The sequence below is a fragment of the Salvia hispanica genome, chromosome 1, assembly GCF_029641045.1.
Source record: "Salvia hispanica isolate PSC_SH4W2 chromosome 1, Shi_PSC_v1, whole genome shotgun sequence".
Lineage (NCBI taxonomy): Eukaryota > Viridiplantae > Streptophyta > Magnoliopsida > Lamiales > Lamiaceae > Salvia > Salvia hispanica.
This window is the reverse complement of record NC_142692.1, coordinates 58518041-58542372: the sequence shown is the minus strand read 5'-3', so window position 1 is coordinate 58542372 and position 24332 is coordinate 58518041. Positions and strand designations below refer to the sequence as shown.

At 39.4% G+C, this 24332-nt stretch overlaps 2 protein-coding genes across 2 annotated transcripts; one reads left to right on the top strand and one right to left on the bottom strand.

Moving 5' to 3' along the window:
* Positions 1 to 12566: 12566 nt before the first annotated feature.
* Positions 12567 to 15746, top strand: LOC125220313 (Golgi SNAP receptor complex member 1-1-like). Its single transcript, XM_089062243.1, has 5 exons — positions 12567 to 12709; positions 14534 to 14686; positions 14953 to 14956; positions 15444 to 15557; positions 15633 to 15746. Exons 1-5 carry the CDS (start codon positions 12567 to 12569, stop codon positions 15744 to 15746), a joined length of 528 nt encoding a protein of 175 aa, XP_088918369.1.
* A 1823-nt stretch (positions 15747 to 17569) lies between these two features.
* On the bottom strand, positions 17570 to 23941 carry LOC125221673 (transcriptional regulator). The gene is made up of 15 exons (XM_048123870.2): positions 23611 to 23941; positions 23411 to 23516; positions 22378 to 22581; positions 22062 to 22243; positions 21627 to 21753; positions 21344 to 21544; positions 20840 to 20893; positions 19454 to 20320; positions 19257 to 19367; positions 19075 to 19148; positions 18933 to 18984; positions 18760 to 18846; positions 18613 to 18656; positions 18347 to 18421; positions 17570 to 18259 (listed from the first exon to the last, which is right to left on the bottom strand). The coding sequence occupies exons 2-15, from the start codon at positions 23513 to 23515 to the stop codon at positions 17836 to 17838; spliced, it is 2607 nt and encodes an 868-aa protein (XP_047979827.1). The 5' UTR covers position 23516; positions 23611 to 23941; the 3' UTR covers positions 17570 to 17835.
* Positions 23942 to 24332: the final 391 nt, after the last annotated feature.

Below are 24332 nucleotides of genomic sequence, written 5' to 3'. Positions count from 1 at the left end.
GACGCCGAACGAGATCCGAAGTTTCCTAGGTCTAGCAGGATACTACCGTAGGTTCATAGAAGGGTTTTCCAAGATCGCGAGGCCGATGACCCAGCAGCTCAAGAAAGGAATCAAGGTGAACTGGACGCCGGAGTGTGAAGCGAGTTTCCAGCTTTTGAAGGAGAAACTGACCACAGCACCAGTGTTGGCCGTGCCGGAACTAGGAGCGAATTACGTAGTTTACACTGACGCTTCGAAAGTCGGATTAGGATGCGTGTTGATGCAGAACAACAAAGTGATCGCTTACGCGTCGCGACAGTTGAAACCGCACGAGCTGAACTACTCTACCCACGATTTAGAGTTAGCCGCCGTAGTACATGCCCTAAAGATTTGGAAGCACCATCTCTACGGAGTAAGGTGTGAGATCTTTACGGACCATAAAAGTTTGAAGTACTTCTTGGAGCAGAAGGACCTGAACATGCCACAACGGAGGTGGCTCGAGCTGGTAAAGGACTACGATTGTGGTATCAACTACCACCCTGGCAAGGCAAACGTGGTAGCAGACGCTTTAAGCCGTAGGGACCATTCGCAACTCGCTGTTTTTCTAACGGAAGAGGAAGGTTTAGTGCGAGAGTTGAGTAAGTTGCGTATAGAGGTAGTTAGAACACCCGATACCGTGAAAGGTCGACTCGCCGCGTTAGTAGTAGAACCTGATCTAAGAATGAGGATCGTTGCAGCACAACGGCTAGACGAGAAGTTGGAGGAGATTCGAGTCGAAGTAAGAACCGGTGAGTCCGTACACTTTAGCGAGGCTTCCGATAACGCTCTTACCTTCGAAGGGAGACTGTGCGTACCAAGCGACAAGGAACTGAGGAATGAGATCATGAGCGAAGCACACGAAACCCCGTACACTGCACACCCCGGGAGCACAAAGATGTACCAAGATCTGAAGAAATCCTTTTGGTGGAACGGCATGAAGAGAGACGGCATGAAAGCCTTACACCAACGACCGTACGGGAAGCTACAACCGCTGGAGATACCCGAGTGGAAATGGGAGCACATCGCCATGGACTTCATGACGGCGTTACCAAGGACCCTCAAAGGGAACACCGCGATCTGGGTGATCATCGATCGACTTACCAAGAGCGCGCATTTCATACCAATCCCCGTAACCCACGGAACGGATAAGCTAGCTCGGATCTACATTCAAGAGATCGTGCGATTACATGGAGTCCCAGTGACGATTACGTCTGATCGTGACCCGAAGTTCACTTCGAAATTCTGGATTAGCCTATAACGCGAACTAGGAACTCGATTAAACTTTAGCACCGCTTTTCACCCCCAATCCGATGGACAATCCGAGAGGACGATACTAACTCTCGAGGACATGTTAAGAGCCGTGGTGCTCGACCGAGGCGGAAGTTGGGAGACCGCACTCCCTTTGATCGAGTTCGCCTACAACAACAGCTTCCAAGCAACGATCGGCATGGCGCCATACGAAGCCCTATACGGAAGAAAGTGCAGATCTCCGCTCTACTAGGATGAAGTTGGCGAACGAAGAGCGCTCGGACTCGATGCAGTCGAAGAAATGGTCGGGATCGTTCGACAAATCCGCGCACGAATGAAGGAAGCTCAGGACAGACAGAAGTCGTACGCCGACGTTCGACGGACGGACCTACAGTTCCACGCTGGTGATAAAGTTTTCCTCAAGGTATCCCCGTCGAAAGGGATAACGCGTTTTGGAGTCAAAGGCAAACTGAAACCGCGATTTATCGGACCGTACGAAATTCTAGAAGGTGTAGGACCTGTAGCTTATCGTTTAGCGCTGTCGCCCAGCCTTGGGAACGTGCACAACGTCTTTCATGTGTCACAGTTGCGAAAGTATGTGTTCGATCCGAAGCATGTGATTCGTTACGAGGATATTGCTGTAAGCACGGATCTGAGCTACGAGGAGCAACCCCAGTTAGTCTTAGATCGAAAGGTCCAAACCTTGAGAAATGAAACCACTGCCTTCGTGAAAATCCAATGGAGAAACCACGGGCCCGAGGAAGCCACGTGGGAGCGTGAGGATAAGATGATAGAGCTTTACCCGGAACTCTTTCCGTAAAAGATACCAAATTTCGGGACGAAATTTTTTCTAAGTGTGGTAGGATGTAACATCCCGGATTTTAGAACCCTAATTTTTGGGCCCTAGAATTTATTGTTGATGACGTGGCATCGAGAATGCTTTTATTTCATGAGTTGATATGGTCAATTTGAGTTAGGGTTTGTGTTGAAAGTTTGAAAAGTCAAACCTATTTAATTTGATGATGTGGCATGTGATATACTAAGTTATGAGACTATGTGGCAATTTAATTGTTTATGGGTGAGTGAGAATATTAGAGAGAATTTCCATAAATACTTATCACCCTAATTCTTGTAATTTTCGAACCCTAGACCCCTTGGAGAAAGAATTTCTATTTTTCCCGGAATTTATTTAATCCTTGGGATATTTATCCAAATTAAATTCCAAGAGCCAATTATTTCCTTGTTTAGAGATGTAAAAATCGAGCCCCCTTGTTTTTCTAGTGATTTTCGAAAATCACTTAATTATGGGAAGGAAAGAATTATTTTATCTTAGTTAATCCCTTGTTTGATTCCTTCCATACCTAGAATTTAATTATTCTACCAAATCTTTCCATACTTCAAGAGATCTTGCCTTACTTTATTTTAGTCAATATTCAAGAAATCCATGCCTTATTTAAAGGGCATAGAAATCGGCCCCTACCTTGTTTCATGGAGGATTTTCCTTATTTTATTTTGCTCCATGATATTTTATTCTATATGGAAAAATACCAAAAACAAAACCATGGCTAATTACCTAGCCTAATTTTTGAAAATTAGGAGATATTGCCTTCTTCTATTTTTGTTAATTCTTCCTCCCTACTTCACAATATTATTTCATTTATTTATTTAATTGGGAGAATGAGATCTTACCAAATATTCTATTCTAATTACCTAAAGATCTTGTTGAGTACTATAAATAAGAGAAACCCCCTAAACCTAGCCCCCATATTTTCGGCCCCCTCACCCCCATTCACTCTCTCAATTTTCTTCCACTTTACTCCATAAATCCTTCATCTTTTGAGAAGAAATTGAAGTTTAATCCGAGGATATTGAAGAACCAAGTCTCTACTTTATTTCTACCGATTGATTTTCTCTAAAAAGGTATTTTTGCTTAAGAGTTATGTTGTTCTTCTTCTACCCCTTCTTTTCTTTTTCTTCCAACCGATTTAATCGGTGTTCTTGAACCTTCATGCATATTAATTGAGTGAAAAAGGGATAAGAAGGGATATGGGAACATGTGTGTGTGTGTGTGTGTGTGTGCCGAGAGTGTGTGAGGTGTGTGTGCCGTGTGTGTGTGTTATGCGTGTGAGTGTGTGTTGTGTAGTGTGTGCTTGATGGCTAAATACTTTTGTATGACATATGATGATAGATCTAGGGTTGAGATGCTAAGAAATATATGTATGCTAAGCGTGACTTGAAATTAGTAATTTATGATGAGTGTGACTTGAAATTTATAAGTTATGAAGATTAAGGTGAATCGATGGGAAAGAGGGAAGTAACGAGACATGCATAAGTTAAGAGTTATAATTGAACCTAATTTGTGAATATGTGCCTATGTGAATTTAAAGGTGAAACCTCGGTTGCGAAGCCAGATAACGGAAAAGCGAAACTACTTGAAATCTAAGCAGTCGAGGTGGGCTTTACTCTCAAAAACTCTCTTTTATTTTGTCAAAGATAATTATCGGAGCTCTAAGGGTGGTTTAACTGTTATGCCATGCCTATGTTTGTTTTATTGTGAGATTGTGTGCCTGATGCCTAGTTTGTGAGTTCGCTCCATTGGGCTATAGGGCTTCTTTGGATATGATATACGAATTTGGGTCTGAGTATGGGCCGCAAACCCTACCAGGCTGTGTACACGAGGGGATCGGGAGCCGTCCTAGCTAGTCGGCCGGTCTCGTGGGCGAAAAGCGTGGCCACGCTTTCGTCGCACCATGGAAAGATTGTGATATGTGATTGTGGAATTTGATGAGAAAATGGGGAGTTATTTTGACTGGCCAGTCTATGGAAAATATTTTGTGATACTCGTGATATTTCTCTTAACTGCTTAAAACTCGAGTTCACTTGGTAAGGGTGGCATAACTTTTGAATAAAATATTTTGGCAACGAGCTCACTGAGTATTTCAAAATACTCAGCCCTGCATGTGTTTTTCCTATGTGCAGGTTGAATGATGACGAGCGGTGGCGGGTGTTGAGCTGCTCAATTAATTAATGGATATGTCGAACTCTAAGTGTAGTTGTGTCTCCATACATAGCTATGCTTTTTCTCTTGGTCGTTTTCCGCTAAGTTCTAATACTCTGATATTGATTTGGTTGATTGGCACTCTTCTTCGTTTTTGAGGCCTTATACTTTTCTCGTGACGTTATCTTGAAACCTATGTCATTCTCTTAAGTTTTGATCGTCATTTATAAAACTCCCTTTTGTTTACCTATTTAAGTTTCTAGGTTAAGTTGTTGCATTAAATACTCTGATATTTCCTTCGTTTCCTTTGGTCGGTACTCTTTGAATGAAATCCTAGCCTATGTATTGATTGCTTGGAGTCGGTTTTGGGTAACAGCCGCCGCATTTATTGTACCCTAGGAGGGCGGGCTGTCACAATATGTGTATTTGAGCGGCCCGATGTTGAGGTTCTCGTAGTACTCCAATGGCATTATGTTGACGCTAGCTCCAAGATCACAAAGAGCCTTGTCTACCTTACCATTCCCAATGGAACAGCGAATGATGAATTGGCCAGGGTCCCTCTGGTTGACAGTCCTTTGCTTTTGGATGATATCACTACAGTGAAGAGGTAGCTTTAGATCAGATTTCTGGAGCTTTTGCTTTTTCATCACCGCCTCTCTCAAGAGCTTGGCATACCTAGGTATTTCCTGCAATGCATCAACAAGAGGGAGGTTAGTATGACATTTACAGAACATATTTAGAAATTGTCGGAATTGCTCTTCAAGCTTTAACGGCTTCCTTGGCTGGATGGGGAGTACAATCCCATTGTGCCGCACGAGTTCCTTCTTGGCGGGCGTCTCTGCCTCTTCAGTGGCAGGCCGCTGCGGGGTTTGCGGCGGTCCGCCAGGCGTCGGGCAGGATCCAAACTGTGCCCCAGTGACGGCCCGCTGCAACGTCTGCGGCGGTCCGCTGGGTGTCGGACAGTCCCTAAAACTCGTTCCGGAGGTGCTGGCTTCATCCTTGTTGATACCGACAACCTTGGCAACAGCCTTGCCTTTATCTTCCACTACCTTCTTTTGGAATTGATCCATTTGTAACTTAATGATGGACACAGTGGAGACAACAGTGTTTAACCTAGATTCAAGCTTGGTCAGTCTTTCCTCTACAACTCCCATCTTGGTCTCGTTGTTCTTTCTATCCTCTAACATTAGCTCCAAGATCTTTTGGATGCCAGCCTCATATTTGTCTTCCTTGGTACGTGGCTCCACTCCTTTCTCTTTCCCTAGATTGAATCCTGCATGAGATTGGACAAAATTATGATTATTAGCATGAGATACATGTGGATGTGGGTGATTTCCATTATAATTATTAAAATTACCACCCCCCTGATTAGGGCGATAATTATTATTATAAAGCCTGTTGGGATCACCCCCATTGTGGACATATTTGACATCTTTGATGACATCCCCCTCTTTGCCTGGAGCTTCTAATTTTTCAAGTATTGCTCTGATGAATGCCAATTCTTGGGGTGTCTCATTCCCACATGGTTTCTTCACTGCATCTAGCCTTTCAGCTTTGTGTTTTTCCTTGGACCAACCTTGACTGTTTGCGGCTAATTCCTCTATTACCTCCATAGCAACAACTCTTCCTTTCCTCAAGAATCCCCCATTTTCGCCCCTGAATCCAACAAACTAAAGATTTTTTCGTTAAACCCATTATAAAGGATTCCTACCTGATGGTCTATTCCAAAACCATGGTTTGGGCACTTGCGAAGAAGAGCTTTGGAACGTGCGAGAGCTTCATATAGAGGCTCATCGGATCCCTGCATGAATTGAAAGATCTCACACTTAAGCTTTAGGATGGTGTCAGGCCGGTAGTGCTTGTCGAGAAAGAGCTCCACTAGATCCTTCCAATTGGTGGTTTTATCTGCAGGCAGACAATCATACCATTCTTTAGCAGCATCAGTCAAGGAAAAGGGAAAAAGTCTTACCCTCACAATATCATCATCAACACCATTGATCTTGATTGTATTAGCTATTTCCACGGTGTCTCTTCCTGCGAAGGCATTTTGTTCAACCCTATTGATTAAGGGTATCCCCAACTTGAAGTTGTTGGCCTCTATCTGCGGACCTGCAGGAATATCCACAATGTTACCATGACTAAACATATTCAAGACTGGAACTACCTCCCTTGCTCGTTTTTCTTTTTCAGCTTTTGCCCGAGCTCTCTCTTCTCGCATCTCTTCAACCTCCTTTCGGAGGGTGATGATAAGATCGTGGTTGGTAGGCTCCGCCATCTTATTATCTCCACAAGACACGCAAATCTGCACAACCTGCAGAAACTAAAAAAAATAAAAGTAAAAATAAAAATAAAAATAAAAATAAAAATAAAATAAAATAAAAAATGAATGCCGTAAAATCCAAAGTAGTAAAATTATCCATTTGAAGATATCACTCCAAAGTGAATTGTCTTCCCTGGCAACGGCGCCAAAAACTTGATGCACTTTTTATTAGCACTAAATAAACCTGCAAGTATACGGAGTACATATAGTATAGCTAAAGGTTAGTACCGGATATCAAACACGGGGAAGACGAACACAAAGTGTCTATCCTCTACTAAGACTCAAATACTATTTGGAAAAACAAGTGGGTTTTGAAAACTTTTGGAAAACTAAAAACAATAGAAAGCATAGACCAACTAAAAGCGATTAAAACACGGAGAAAGACGATAGAGATAAGGGAATCCCAGGGATGTGTGTTCACAGTTATGGTTATACAAAATTCCAACTACAATATCCTAGCACAGTTATTACTTTGATAGAACGAGTCACCTAGCTTATGCTCATGCGATACAAACGTTGATTACAAGATTAGGGTAGTCAATCCTAACACGTAACTCCAAAAAGCTCCTAAGACCCTTGAAAAGTCCTCACTCTCAATTAACAGTGTCGTTTTAAGGGAAGCTAACTGTAGCGTCTACTAAGTGGATCTAACTCGCTAGAACTCTGTCACAGTTATGAAGCAAGTTATATTAAATCATACACAATTGTGTCACTCAATCATGCAGCATCAAAATTACTTAGGGAAGAAACAAAGTAAAAAAAAACGAATATTAAATAGAAAAAGGAATTTGTATAACCAAAGTCGTTACTAACACATCCCTAGAATCCTATGAGTTTAGTTACACATAATTGAATAAGCTAAAAACATAGATTGAAGGGAAGACAATTTGAACATAAAACTAAAGCAAATAAAACTCGTAGGTTGAATCCTTGTCGTTCTTGATGTTCTTGAAATCCTTCTCCAACTCCTTGCACCAATGAAGTACTCTAGGTCTTGATCTCTATGAAGTATTTTGCAAGTAGAAGTTCTCTCCTTTTGATGAAGCTTGAGGTCTTATTTATAAGGGAAAGTCATTCCTTGTTGTAGAAGGAAAAGATCTCCAACATATGGTAAATCTGGGCGCAAATCTAGGGCTTCTCGAATTCGCCGCCTTTCTCCGGCGGACGGCCGCACCTTGGCCGGCGTTCGCCGCATTGGAGTCCAGAGAGTCTGTTCCCTCGGCGGTGGACAGCCGCACGTCTTTCGGCGGTCGCCGGACGAGACTTCTCTTTCAAGCACATTTTTCCGAGGCGGGCCGCTGCATTGATCTGCCCGCCGGGCGCCGGCGGTCGCCACACACATCCGCGGCGGTCGCCGGTCGCCGTCTGACTCCAGATTTCCAAACTTGGCGTTTTGGCTCCCTTTTTCGGCTCAATTATGCGCATTTCTCACAAAACACGTCAAAATACCAAAATAGACAAAATATGCAAATAATGAACGCGTAGAGTGACTTTTACATTAAAAACGGATCAAATAATGGCCTTAAAACAGTGCAAAATCCGAGCGTATCAAAAGGTTGCAATGTCAGTCCTCACATTTCTAAGCCTTACTGAAATAAGATGACATTGGTGTGGTATAGCACTGAACGGATCTAACAGCAAGACGTGTCTTTATGCTATCTACTGAAAGACTAGGTCTTGATAAAATACTATTTCTTAATCTACATATGTTAGCATTGAGCATACGGTATTCATTATGCACTACTTTGACTTATCAAATGGTGCGAGTTTTTCGCAACCCAATAATCCTGATATATTGGGTAGTGGTGATTAATATCTAGTTGTGCTAGGATTGCTATTATGTTGAATCGTGCGCGAGGTGAGTCTCGTTTGATAATGTCCTCAAGAGGAGCTTGAACAAAGTTTTATTATTCGGAAAACTGGCCAGTAGGAGTTTTATCGCTCTATGAATAATAAATAAATGTTTCTTGCTAAGTCCACTCTTGGAATTAATAAGATGTTAATTAATTAAGTCCATAGCATACATTAATTAATTATTTGACATTTATATCTTAAGCGTGGGAAATAAATAATAAACAAAGTGGAAACCCGGATTACTTGTAATTTCGGATTTGGATGGGGAGAGTTCAATATTACTTCTGTAGTGTCTGCTCGTAATATTCCAATATAAGCTTGTATTAAATTGTTGGTTCAATTTAATTAGTAGAAAGCTAATTGGGGGAGCCCATATCCAAAACCTTCCATAGATCCATGTTTGGGCCCAAAAGGAACTTAATATAAATAGGAGAATAAAGGAGAGACAGAAAAATATAATAATTTTTAATTGAAATTTTCGATCTCCTATCTCTAGAGAAGGAGTCGAAATTTTCAGCTCTCCTCCGTGAGAATTTTGTGTCTTCTTTATTCGATTCCTAGTTTTTTGATAAGATCAGTCCACCCTGATATCGAGATACAGTTCGGGAACCAGAGAGAAGATCCGTGGTCTAGTATCGAAGATCATCACGAGGAGAAAGCGCGAGTAGTCGACGATTCTTTGGAGAATCAAATCGGTAACTCTAAACCGTAGGAATCATGTTTAGGATTTACTTTCTATGAGCATGAATTATTTGCGTTCTAGCATTCAGTCAAATAGATCCGTATCTGATTTATTTGTTTTGTACAAGTCTTCCGTTGTGCAAGGGGCACCAAACCCCATCAGCGCTGTCACCCCGAGCCCTCTCTCTTTGATCAGCTAACCACTCACCGCGACATTGCCGCCGCTGCTGCACTCTATGAGTGTCATCAGCCTGCTGCTCCCTCTCGCTGCCCGTCACTCTTTCTCTCTTTCCTTTCATCGTTCTTGCAATGGCTTGTCAATTGCGGCGTATGAAGTATGTCAGTTTTGTAGAGAAAGATAAATGTAATTGAGGTATTAATTTGGTGACTTTGGGTTGCAAAAGAAACGTCCATATTTGAAGAGCAAATTAAAGTCTCAAGCTGAATGAAGAGGCGTTTGACTCTTGGAGAGAAAAACAAGGATTTGGGCTTAACAATTTTATTTGAATAATTGGGCTCAAAATATAAGTAAATCGTTGTAGTTCAACTAGGCTCAAATAAATGGCTTCCTCAATGAAAGAATTGGGCTAAAGAGAATAGAATCATTATTAGGCCCAAAAGATTGTTATATGATTTGGACAAGCCCAGACACGAAAGAAATTCCTCTTGCTCGTCAATAAAAATTTTAGTCGTCGAAAAGAATCAAGGATTTAAAGAAAGAACAAAAATCAGCTTTGAAAAAAAAATTGGCATCCTTTTGAGGAAAAATAAGGATACAAAAAGTTGGGGTGTTACATTCTATCCACCTTAACAAAAATTTCATCCCGAAATTTTCTTACGTCTTTCGAATATAATATTTCTCCACCATCTTGTCTTCCAATTCCAAGCAGCTTCTTCATATCATTTGATTAACAACTAAAGTTGTAAGTCGTATCTTCATAATATTCCTTGCATGTCATAATGGAAATTCTCGTTGAACATTGTTGTCATCCCCATGCACATCTGCAGGGTATGAAGATCATCTTTCGCGAAATTCATGTATGCATATATTAATTGATTTCGAAGCATATTCTTGTATTTTATTGTTTATTTTTTTAATGCATGATGAACTCAAGAACATTCGAATCAATAGAACGAGATGTGCGATCCGTCGGCGCTCGCGCCGAAACGGAACGCGCTACGCATGATCGAGGAAGGGTTGTCGAGCTGAGTGGAAGCAAGGGAGGCGATCAACCGGCGACATGCGGACGAGCATGGGCTCATGCACGCCGCCGGCGAGACCGTCGATCCCGGAGTGCCTCGCGAATCGAGCCGACCAGTGGGAGCAATCGAAGCGATCCAACGGCGACATGAAAAAAAGAATGGGCTCGTCCATGCCGCCACAGAGACCGCAACGGGTTTCTTGCTCAGCCACGACGGTCGCCGACGGTGGTGGAACGAGGCGCAGCTCGCTGCTCGTCCGAGAGCAGCAGCTGTCTTCTCCGCCGGTGATAAACCCTAACCCTAACCTAAACCCTAACCCAAGTCGAACCCTAGGCCGATCGACGCTGAACCAAGAGCTGCGCCGCCGTTCATGGCGACTGCTGGTTCTGGCGAGATCGACCGCTATTGAGGGAAGTCGCCGGAGCAGCGTGGCGAACGCTGCATGGCCGTGTCGACGGAGAGAATTCTCGGCGTCTTCTCGCCGAGAGAAAAAGGGGAGAGAGGAAGTGGCGAGCCTTGCACGCGGCCTGCCGGCGATGGCTGGACGGCGAACTCGACGTTCCGGCAGGCCCGATGAATCTTCATCGCGTTGATTCGTGCAAACCTCGAACAACGAGATAACAATGAAGCATTATTTTAATGATTATTTAATTCCTAAATTAAAAGATATCATTAAAAATAATATTATTTAATGAAATAAAATATTTTGGGAAGATTTCCCTAGATTTTAGAAATATTTTGATAATTTTCTATATCTATGGAATATTTATATCCTAGATGATATAGATAAGAATAATTTAATAGTTTCCTAAATATTATATATCTAGAATCCTAATTAGGATAGATATGTAAGACTACATTAAATAATATAATTATTTTTCTTCCTGATCTTAAACTTGGATTTAATTTGAATTTAATTTTTCAAGTCTAATTAAGATTTAAATAATGTAATTTATTTTAGATATATCTTATAGTGAGACATGAATAAGAATCAAATTCTAGAATTAATTAATTCCTAAACTAAGATACTTAAAGATAATAAAAGTTTTAATTATCCAGTAAATTAAATACCAACAGAATTTAATTAGTCTTAATCTGCCTTAAGGCTAAAGGATAATTAATGAAAAACCATAACCCAAATATCTAAGCGATAATTATGAACTCAAAGTTTGTATATGGTCTCTATCGGTTGGACTGCCCAATTTTGTGAAGCTAGTTTCTAATATTATCGCCACCCCCTTTGTGGGGACAGTAATCCTACGAAACGGTAAGTTCATAAGGGCGGACTTCTCACACAATAAATAGAATGAACTAGAAAGTGGTTCCCAATATTATCGCCACCCACTTTGTGGGGACAATAATCCTAAGGAACTACGAGTTTCAGGGTTCAATCAGAATTTATGAGATAGCTTGATTTTGTTATCAGCACATGAACATTGTCATGGGAGTGTGTTGTAGAAATAAAATTCTGTAATGCTAAATCTGATGGTCGTGCTTAGGCAACATTAGGCGGCCATGGTCTCTGGACTATTCGTCGGTGTTGTGACCGGTAAAATTGCAAAATTTTAATGCGTATTAACCTCTTTGGGAGGGTACAATTTTTTAATTTTGTTGTTGTAAGATTTTGAAAAGTTTTATGGTTAATCTACTCAATTTCCTTACATAAGTTTGTGACAAATAGTAAATTTTTCTGTTTGCATTGCAATAAAATCCGTCAAGATGTCTTTTAATCCTCTTTCTGCAATACTCAAAGAAAACAAACTCGAGGGCCAAAATTACATAGAATGGAAACAAAATTTGGATATCGTTCTCACAGCAGAAGAGTACAAGTTTGTGCTCACTACTCCACAGCCTCCAGTTTCCGCGGCTAACGCAGCGGTGGGAGTTCGGAATGCGCATAAACGGTGGCATAAGGCGAATGAGATGGCTAGGTGCTACATGTTGGCATCTATGTCTTTAGTACTCAAGTATCAGCATTCTGCCATGGCAACTGCCGCCGAGATTATGCAAAATCTTGCAAATCTTTTTGGTACTCAGAATCGAACGGCTAAGTCTCAAGCCTCTCGGAGTATCATGACGAAGACTATGAAGGAAGACACATCTGTGAGGCAACATGTCCTCGAGATGATGAGCCACCTCAACCAGATTGAGGTTTTGGGAGGGACGATCGATCCCGAGTCCCAGATTACTATAATCGTTCAGAGTCTTACCCCTAGCTTCCAGCAGTTCAAGCTCAACTTCGAGATGAACAAGCGGGATTACACTTTGGTTGAGCTGCTGACTGAGCTTCAGTCGACGGAGGACCTCATGGTTCAGGCTAAGGTAGCTATGCTTAGTTTGGCACCTAATTCCTCTGGCTCTAAGCCTCGCGCAGGAAAGAAAATGGCGTCGAACCCAGTTACAGCTAAGAATGCTAAGGGAAGGAAGAAGAAGAAGGCCGATAAAAAGCCTACTGGAAAATGCTTCAAGTGTGGAGAGTAAGGTCATTGGAAGCCAGACTGTCCTAAAAAGGGCAAGGCTATAGGTATGCACCATGCTCTAGTAGTCGAGTCATGTTTGGCTTCGACATCTACTCATACGTGGGTTATTGACACTGGAGCAACAGATCATATATGTTTTGATCCTGACTTAATGCAGGTGACAAGATGGTTACATGATCGTGAGATCGAAGTCCAGCTGGGCGACGCTAATAAAGTGGCAGCCGTAGTAGTGATAGATTTTTTATTTTGAAGAATGTTTTGTTAATACCTTCTTTTAGAAGAAATTTAATTTCAGTTTCTAAATTTTCTTTTGATGGATATTCGATTTCTTTTAATGACAATTGCGTTATTAAGAAAGATGGTTCTTATATCTGTCGTGGTATCATGGAAAACAATCTGTACACAATCACTTCTACACAGTTTAATCAACGTAAATCAGTACTCAATGCTACTTCGAAAGTTTCTAAGAAAAGAAAAGAACCTTCAATTTCAATGAACGAAACGTACTTATGGCACCTTAGACTTGGTCATGCCAACGAAAGAATGATTCATGCTATGGTTGATCAAGATCTTATTAAAGGTCTTAAGAAGGAACCATTTCCAAAATGTGAATCCTGTTTGGAAGGCAAGATGACTAAGAGACCTTTTAGGTCAAAGGGTAATAGGGCCAAGGAAGTACTTGAGCTCGTTCATACTGATGTGTGTGGACCAATGTCAACCGAGGCAAGGGGCGATTTTCGATACTTCATCCCCTTCATTGATGACTTCTCAAAAATTGGATACGTCTATTTGATGCGCTACAAGTCTGAAACTTTTGACAAGTTCAAGGAGTTTAAGGCTAAGGTAGAGACGGGTCATGGTAAGAGTATCAAATGCTTGTGATCTGATCACGGAGGCGAGTACCTAAGTGTCGAGTTTTTGGACTACTTATCAGAGTCGGGAATTCAATCCCAACTGACTGCGCTGGGCACACCCCAGCAGAATGGCGTAGCTGAAAGAATGAATAGGACTTTGTTAAACATGGTCCGATCGATGATGAGTTATGCACAGTTACTAATTTCATTTTGGGGGCATGCCTTGCTATCTGCAAGCTATATATTAGAGAACTTACCTTCTAAATCAGTTCCTACTACCCCATATGAGTTGGGGACTGGGCGAAAGCCCAATCTGGAACATCTCAGAGTGTGGGGGTGTCCGGCTCATGTATTGGAAAAGGATCCAACTAAGTTGGAATCTAGGACGGAGGTATGTGTGTTTATAGGTTACCCTAGAGGATCGAAAGCTTATGAATTATATAGTCTCCGTGATAAGAAAGTAATTCTGAGCACACATGCCACATTCTTAGAGGAAGACTTTGTAATGAATCATAAGTCCAGCAGTGAGATAGCTCTTGAAGAGCTAACTTCAGTCACAAGTTCCATTAACGAAGAACAACAAGTTCCATTAACGAAGAACAACTACCTAGTGTAACAACAATTCCAGAAATTTCAACTACTACTCCAAATGTTGTTAACCCAATAACCTAATAACCCAGGTTAGCTCATGTATGACTTGCTGTTGAATTTTTGAAGATGTTTCACATAATAATCTTTGTAGAAATAGTGACTAAAGAAAGTGGATATAATAACCTAATACGTAACCTTCTTGAGATATTTTTAGGATCTTTACATTTCATATGGTTGATTGAAGAATTTCATGTTGCTTAATGTGCCTTAACTGTTGGTTCCATAGGAGTTCAACCAGTCATATAGCTAAGAAAGAGCATGCATCACTTCTTGAGGATTTTAGGGAGTTTGACCGTACAAGATTAGACCTTGAAGACGGCGGTGGTTCTTATGATCAAGCTCTTCTCAAGGAGCGCGCGGAATTCCAGCCAGGTAATGGGTAACCTTGTCTATGCATTGTTATACCTGAATTGATGTTGGCCTCATGAGTCATAAGCTGCCACCAAAAGAACACGAAGGTAGAGTCTATGGACTTTTGTTTGAGGGACATTATTGTTTGCTAGATGAGAAGATGTAGATAGGTATAAATATCTAATGCTATGTTGCTAGGCACGTCGTATTGGTTAGTTATAGGGGTCCTATGTACATCCAAGAATATAAGATGTAATCACACATCATGTTTGATAGCGAAAAATTAAGGAGAAGTCAGGTTTGACAGAAATATTGTGGCATCGACAGAAGGGGTGTATCTATGTTAGAGGTTACCTTAACGGAGAGTATCATCTTATAGTGCATATATCTTGCAAACGCCCTGCTTTGACTCACAATATTACTGTCGTTGGGAATGACTTATTTTGTCTGGATCAACTAATAGCATGGATCATCTTGGTCGGCATGAGTAAAACTAACTGGATCAGCTGGCAGAATGGAAACTGAGTGCACATAATTCTGATTCCAAATAAGAGATTAAATATATCATACTATATGATGTCAAGTTGTGTAAAAGACGTTCACAATCCATATTCTGAAGCTACAAGTTACTTTGTGATAAATGTGATTATCTGGGTAACTATGGCCTTATCATATTCAAGAAGTTGCGGATTTAGTGTGTGAGAGAGAGAGAGATGTGTGACTTGCAAGGATTTGTGGAGTTTTGTATTCGTTTTCATCAGGGTTAACTCTTTGTTTTCCTGTAGGTGGACTCTGTGATATCTCAAGCACAAGAAACATTGAAGTCCCTGGTCTTCCAGCGTTCCACATTTGGGGGCATCAATTCGAAGCTAAGTAATGTGGGCAGCCGCCTTCCGACTGTAAGTAATAAACAACTGAATGCATATAGCTTGCTTGGAATGATCTATATCCCAAGCTTGCTTGATGTTATGCAGGTGAATCATATTCTCTCAGCAATAAAGAAGAAAAAGTCCATGGACACCATCATACTTTCCTTAGTTGCATCTGTTTGCACATTTTTAATATTAATTTACTGGTGGACCAAGTAGGTTTCCACATCGACTTGGAGCGGTTTTCGGATGATTTGGAGGTGAGAATATTGTTTGTACATACATGCTCTGGATCTGTTGTTTGATGAGATTCATTTTGTTCAAGAAACTTGATAAAATTTGTTACTCTGTTAAAAAAACTTGTTCACATCTGAAGATTATACAGATTGACAAATTCCTTAGAATGAGTTTGTTTTCGTGTCCGTATATGAACTAGCATGCTTATATGAATGAATTCCTCATCATCAGATTTTGGTTCAAGGATGGAAGCATCAAACATGGTTGCTTCAAATCTTAATAATATTCTCATCCTCAGCTGACCAGGCGGATAAAATCTCTCCAAATTTAATTACTGATGGGGCGTTGCATCGAGTTATACAAGAAAGCAAAGGCATCGGAGCATAATCGTACTGGTATTGAATCTCATTGTGAAGAATGCTCTGCAGTCTGGATTCCAAGGGCGAATAAGGAGATTGAATGGCATCGGAAGAGGCCAAGTCACGAATTAAACTGCAACGTCGGATTTTTTAAGGACAAAATGAAGTAAGGAGTGATCTCATCAGAGTGAACGAGGCTTTTACTAACATTACACTTGTAATACACTTCCTACCTTTTTCCCCTATCCCCATCTTCCGTCTACCTTCTTTTCCTTTTATTAGTTTCCTAGCCTCTACCTTATTTTCATGAGATATTTACATCCAAAATATTTTTTCTTTATTTCAAATTGGTCTAAAAGTTTCATTTATGTTTCATTTTAATATATGGAGTATAAAATGTTTCATCATTATTTCATATTGTGTTTTATTATAATATATGGAGTGTAAAATTTTTCAACTATTTCATTAGTATAAAAATTACCTATCATTGTTTTATATTGGTAAGGAAGAATTCATCATTATTTCATGTTTTATATGTCACGTAAGCATAGAGATAACAATGTTTAAACACATACTCCATCCTATAAAAATATGGATATTTGGGACATCACGAATTTTAATACACAATTGATAAAGTAATAAAGAAATAAAAATAAAAAGTAATTACAGTATTGTTAGTAGGGTGCACCTCACTAGAGAAAAAGACTAGGCACTTTTTTGGACAAAAATATAATCCTAGACTAAGAGGTTTATTTATGTTTTTTCATAAGAGAGAACTGTCACTTTGGTTTAGTATGTGTTGCATATTTTGACGATTTCTCTTGGGGAATACAACAAAAATGAACAAACCAAATGAAGTAGAAGTTGTTTTTCTCTCTAATGAAAAAGGCAAAAAAAGAACAAATAAATAACTTTTATATTCTAGGGTATTTTGGTAAAAAAATATAATAAAAACTCACAAATTGTTCGCATAAAGGCCACAACGAATGATATTAGTGCAATGTTTAAAGGCTAAAATGTAATTTCTTCATGTCAATTCTGCATTTTTCTCTCCATACAGTCTCTCTCAACAAGTATCAAATCTCAAGTTTCTCGCATATGGTTTCCAGCCAAAATCTAACAACAAATTTTTTACCTAACAAATACTCCATGTCTCAAGAACAGTAAAAATTACTCGATCGTGCGAGTCTCTACACATAAAAAACTCTTCTTTTACACTTCAAACTTTATTTTACTGCAATTTTTTGACCTAAGAAGGGAATACACACATTTATAAGTCCACAAACATGATAAAAAATGCGTGAAACCAATAGGAAAAGATGGAATAAATTGATACACATCAAGTAGATTTTTCGTTGGATATGTAAAAATATTTATAGTCTTGGAACGATAAAATGACAGTTACAAATTATAGCCTCAAAATATAACATTCATGTAGGCGGACAGTGCTGCTGAACTTTTCTCTATTACCATAAGACTTAAGAGTAGTGGCTTCAAAAATTAAACATAACTAAGACTAAAACTCCATCCATCCAAGGATAAACCACAGGACCAACAGTACTACCTCCAACATAACCACTACCAACTACAATGAAAAATGTTAAAGCTAAGACAGTTAACAAAAGTCAAGCCTAATATAGCCTACAAAGTCTATAAAATAACTGGACATGTGAAAAAGACAACCCAATAGGTTAACCATGCCAACATATAATTCACTTTCTTCGCTTCTTTCCAACCTTACTCTCACTTTCTCGTGATTTGGCACCATCTATAGCTTTCCCTTTGGCTGTTTCTGATGATTTTGCAGTATCAGGTGTTTTCTCCTTCATCTTATCACTTTCTTTCACCTTTGATGCGCCAGATTTTGTTCTCGCACCACCAGAGCTGAGGGTTTTGCCACCTTTTGACTTTGGAGTCCGTAGGTTGTCTTGTTTCAAGTTACTAGAGTTTTTGCCGACATCCTCTTTAGATCTCCCAGATGCTTTGGCAGAATCAACTTGACCTTTGCCCCCAACTTTCTGAGATTGATCCTTGGATTTTTTACTGCCCTTCGGGTTGCTGTCTTTAGACCCTGACTCTGCTTTTCCATCATCCTTAGATTTGCCACCGGTTTTTGTTGCAGTATCCTTTTGTTTGCTGGAAAAGCAAGAAACCACCTTTCGTTATTCTTAAAATAATCGTTGTAAATGCTTCATAAAGAGGTTGGGAGCAAGGGAAACTGACCTTTTAGCTGAACCCTCCACCTTTTGGCGTTTGCTTGGTGTTCCAGAGCTCATATTACCTTTCCTCTTTACTCGTCTGGTTCAGGGAAATCATACTCTCAGCAAAACCGGTAACTAAAGTAGAGCATACAATTTTACAGGCTATCAAATCTCATCACACCCTAGTTTCTCAAACCATACCCACTATAGAAAGCTATAAATTTGGGATTACCAATGCAATCACTGAATATACTCAAGGTTGAAGCATTTGCGAGGATATAAACTTACATGTCAGAGGAAGTATCATGACTTGAATGCTCAACATCCTGATCCTGTTCACAGAAAATATGAAGAATAAGCACAGGAAGTAGATAATACAACTATAGACAAATTTAGGAAGTTCTCCCCTTGTCAAGAAAATAGAAAGTCACTTACCCCATTTGAAACCGCATCCTCGTTAAGAAAACGCCACTCTTCCTTTTTGAGGTTCAATATCTCTTCATCTCCATCATTATATAAGACCTACTTGGGATGGAAGCACGAATCCAAATTAGGGTTTTTAAATCAAAACAACAAAAAAGAATGAAACACGTAACTTTAGCACTGACCCTGTGCTTCTTCTTTCCAGAATCAAATGAATCAATCACACCCTCATAATACCTGGCAATAATGAACAAAAAGCAAAAGATGTCCTAAATTTTGTTACCAGTCCCAATTAAGCACTGTATGAAATGTAAGAGAATCACTCACAGCTGATCTTCCGGCCACCACACTTCAATCTTTGAACCAACCAAATTCTCCCCTAACTCACGGGTCTCGGATGCCTGCCCAAGAAATAATGCATCAGTGTTAGTAATAAGGTCTGACTAATATTTTAGGATGCAAATGTAGCATCAAAAGGAGAACAACACCAGAAGTATATAAGTTAATACCTTCCCTTTACCAGGAGTATTTTTTCTCTTGGTGCTTGTTCTTGGAGTTTCTTCCTGAACTCCTTCATGTTTAGTGGATTTCAATTGTGATTTCCTCTGAGTAATTGTGTCCTACAGTAAGAAACGCAAGATAGATGAAAGAATGTTCAATCAAAGTAAGTAGAACTAATAAATAATTCTGGAGGACCCCAACTTACCTTCCCATGGTATGCCTTTGCTGAAGATTTTGGAGTCTTTTTATCAGACGTAGATTTGCCACGTCCACTCTTTTTTACATCTCCCTTCCTCAATGTGGATCCATGATCTTTTTTATTACTAGCATCCTTTGGCTTTTCTGCCTGGTCCAGTGATCTCTCTTCAGAATCACTTGCATAGCCATCATCATTCTTTGATGCAACTATATCAGTCGATGCTCTATCCTTGTCAGACGAGTCATCAGTTAGCTTCTTTCCTGAATGACGTTGCTTCTTTACTTCCGAAATGGACTCTTCTTCAGATGCTTTCCTAGGAGCAGTATCAACAGATACCGTCTCTTCATCGTCAAACTTTTCTTCCCTAGTTTCTTTTATCTCTGTTTCAGATAGGCTCTCATCAGGGTGGCTTTCACTTTGTGCCGGAGATGCTTCAGTGACAGCTTCAATGGGTTTAGACACTTCAATGTGAGCCTCAACAAGTTTAGATGCTTCAGTTAAAGCATCAACACTTCCGTCCACTGCTTCGTCCAAGGATTCAGGATCTTCCACAGGTTTAACCTCAATCAGAGAAGTATGTACATCTCTATCTGGAGTAACATGGTTTTCTGCTTCCTCTTGCACTTGTTCAACTTCAGCTTCAGCTTCCATTTTCTCAGGTTTATGTGTATCACAATCATCAGTTTCTGCTTTGAATGTTGAATTTGCATCATGTTGGCCTTCAGAATCAACCTTATCTGAAGCATTTGCCTCAGTTGTAATTTCATTGGTCTTAATCTCATTGATGCCATTACTCACAACTGATTTTGGTGATCTGATAGCAGTGGAATCTTTATCCTGATAGTTGGTCCCTTCCCCATCATCCTGAGCCACCTGCTCTCAACAGGGACGGGTATCAAATATTATGAACTGAAGAGCACAAACTCCCATGTCTCTAAAGAACCTAATCTGGAGTAAAACTGGCATGGGTTTACAGCTATCTGTCTTATTTGATAAATTACTGCGCCCAATTTAGTAACATGAATTGTGCAAGATTGTTAAAAGTTCAATTGCACAAATGATATAACAACCACTGTCTCCTCAAAGACCTTTAACTCCAACTCATTTCTATTGTTTCGACCAGTACACAAATGAAAGGTTAACTTAATAAAAAAGTATGAGATTATAACACAGAAACCATGGATAAAATTCTCAAGCATGGAGAACAATGCAAACATGATTATGAAAGCATATAAATTCAGAGTTTTGATATTGCAACTAGTCTTCATATTATTATTGTATTTTTTGGGAAGGGGGAGCTAGCCAATGCATTTAATTTAAACATGAAAAGGAGCTCAGTCATTATATTAACCAAACAAGTAAATGTTTAAACCATAATATAAACATACATACCGAAGTTCCTGGATCCTTAGCTGGAGATGCATTGGCACACTTTTCCTCGACTACCTATAACAGAGGGTATCATATACTATCAACATTTGCCAGGGGCATCAAATAAAATTTTTTAACAAAAAAGTCACAGGTCTTCTACTTTTACCAAGTCTGGCGAAACAAATTCACAGACATACCGCCACACAAACATCAAAACTTTATGGATATCAATACAACCACATAATGGACCAAAATTATAGGATGAATGAAGCATATGTACTATTGTAAAATAAAGTAAAAGAGGAAACAAAAGTGAAAGGAAGTATGCATCCCATTTTTGCAAAATGGATAAACAATAATATCATTAACGTTGCTTAAATGATTAATTGAGTAGCCTGTGTCATAATTCACAACTAAAGAAGAACAAGGCCAACATCAGTAATAATATAAAGACTAAAAGCAACAGACAAAGGTCTCAAAATTTCATAAAAGACAAACTAAATCAATAAACGAACGGAACCTTACCGGAAGGTCTTTAACAACGAGGCTCTCATTACTATGCCCAACAGTAACAGTGTTCTTTTCGCACACAGAAGCTACAACTTCACTATATTCATCAAATGAAGTTTTTAAATATATTACTGCTTGTTTTAAATAAGGTCTAAGCTTGTCAGCTGAGTTCTTTATTACTCTTTCAGCCAATTTCCTTGCTTTTGGTGTAACATCCTGTCAGTGTAAAATGTATTTCTGTCAGCACCTTGTAATACATGGAGTTGAATAGTTTGTAAAGAATGCCCAGCAAGTTGACCTGATTGTTTTTTTTCAAGGTAGCCAAAATTGGAGCAAGTAGATCCGGGGAGATATCTTCACTTTCTTCTATGACAAGAGTCATAATAGTTTCCATGTTTGCAATAATGGGTTCATCAAGATAATCTCTGTGAGCAGTAAAATAGCAGCAAATAAGCAGTTTGGGAAGGGATGAGTTCCCATCTCAAGCATAAATCATTAGAAACTAGAAACCTGGAAACACTTATATGCATAACTTAAGAAATTACTTTCATTTGGCATCTGTTTCCATGTATTTAAATTCTTAAGGCATAAAGACTGTAGGAATACAACTAATTAGACTACATAAAAACTTTCAACATAGTGAATTCATGATATTCCACTTGCCTTGTTCCAGAAAAATGAAGTTAAATAGAGGTGATAGTAGCAGTTGATCAACATATGACACAAAAATTACCTAATAGCTTTCAGGAAGTGTTGGAACATGTCAACAATCATCTGATCACATTCTAAATCCAACATGATTACACAGGACCTTACTTTGGCCACAGTTTCTAGTATAGTGGCCCTCTTATCATGGGATCTGCTGGAAACGTCTGACAAATTCTCAAAGGATGATACAATCAATTGAAAGACATCCTGAAACCAAATCAAGTATCACCAACCAAAGCCAAGACAGATGGAGAGAGTGTGAGTGTGTGTACAAGCGTGTATGGGCGTGGATGTGGGTGTGGGTGTGGGTGTGAGAGAGATAGAATATCAAAGATATCAACCTTCATCTTGTCATCATCATATGGAGCATCTGGGGCAGTGATCCTGGTTATCTCACTGATACAAGAAGCTACACCTACTTTTACATCAATATCAGAATGCTCTAAGAGTGCCTCCATGGCAAGAGCCTCCGTTAGTGGAGAAAGGGCAGTTTGCATTGTTTTGGGAGGAGACTGCTCCACTTTTGATAGAAGTTCCTCAACTCCCTTAAATCAGATAAAAAAAACAAGATTAAAAGAAGTACTCTTTATTAATATAAAAATGGTAAGAATAAGCATACCATATGAAATATGCATGTGAATCAGAAAGAATGCTTATCGCTTACAGAAGATTAAACTGAATCACAAGACTGAAATTCCAAAATATATGGAAAGTAGAATAGAAAGCCATATAACACTCATTGTAACATGTTCTCTACAGCTACTGCAGCCTTAGCGAAAGAACTAAGAAATGATAAAAGAATCTTCATTTGAAGTTTCAGCAAATGTGTTGTTGATAATGTGGCACAAAAAACTAGAGTAAACAAGCAAATACCAGAATAATAGAGAGCAAGGCAGCATTTTCAAATTAAAATGCAACACGAATAAATGCAAATGGAGTGCGTTTTTAGGTTTTGGCAAGAGGCGTTTTTGTATGTTAACAGATTAGCAAGGAACTTATGCAGTTAGCCACACAATATAAGTATCGGAAAGGTAAGGTCAGCAAAAATTGACAACCAAATTAAAATCCTGATACTATAATTTTGGGTGTCAAGACAAATCAAGACCCAGGAAAATTCTCTCCTTTTGTTATAGGTCATCTGTAGAAGCGCATTGTTAGGTCCGAGGTGCGATGGACCTGATACGTATACTAACAAAGGACTGACGGAGAGAAAGAATTCGGAGAAAATCAACAGATTAATACATCAATAACAAAATAATTTGCAGAGCAGTGAATGAAAATAGTGATTATACCGTGACTAATAAGCGTAGACGAAGAAATAGAAAAGGCAAAGATTTGCAAGGCAATCAGCATGGGAGGGCGTAGATAGCTTACATCGAGAAGAGGGAGGAGTTGATCGAGCGAGGAAGGAGGGTGAGCAAGAGTTTTCCCAGCTGTGGTAAGCCGCTCTTCCAGTTGTTTGTCCGAAAGCGAAGGCATCCTAACACTCGTAATCAGATCTCTCCACTCAAATCGAAAAGCATGAACAAAAATGCCCAGGAAACCCTAGGCCCAGAAATAGAATTGTTCCTTACTACGATTTAGATTTTAGGAACAAGTTGTGTCCTGTTGAGAATTTGAAATTCGCAAACCCTAGAATTGAGAATTGAGAATTGAGAATTGGAAAAAGTTAGAGCAGAATCCGACGAGAGAGTAATTATGGGTTGTGTAAGCAACAGCGAAGCCCCAATTTGCGAATCCAGAGCAATATCTATCATCAAAACGATTTACCATCAGATATTATATATCGCGTTTTGCATTTCACTCTTCTTCTATATGCTTTAGGCCTATCTTTACCCATTCCTTCTTCTTCATGGGAATAGATATTACTACCACTTGAGCTAAGGAATCCGAATACCCTAGAAATAAAGATAGATGCTAATATGAATTAAATGACTAAGATATTATTTTATAGAAATAGAATTTTATTTGCATAGAAATTTGGTTATAAGTTTTTGTATACATTGATATTAACACCTACTGACCAACAAATGGTTTATAGCATATGTCGGTTTTTTTAAAAGTTGTAATCAATAATCAATGCGTACGTTTTAACGGAATAAGATATTTTCTAGCTCGAGTAGATAGTTTATCGTCACTCGTTTCAATAGGTTAAACGCAATATAATCGAATGTCCATGCTCATTAACATTTCACGATCGACTAACATGATTGGAGTGCTACAATAGAGCACTCAACATCCTTTCGTTGCATCTTGTCTTTGAGCAAATAATGTTCTTTTTGGGCCACTCATATTT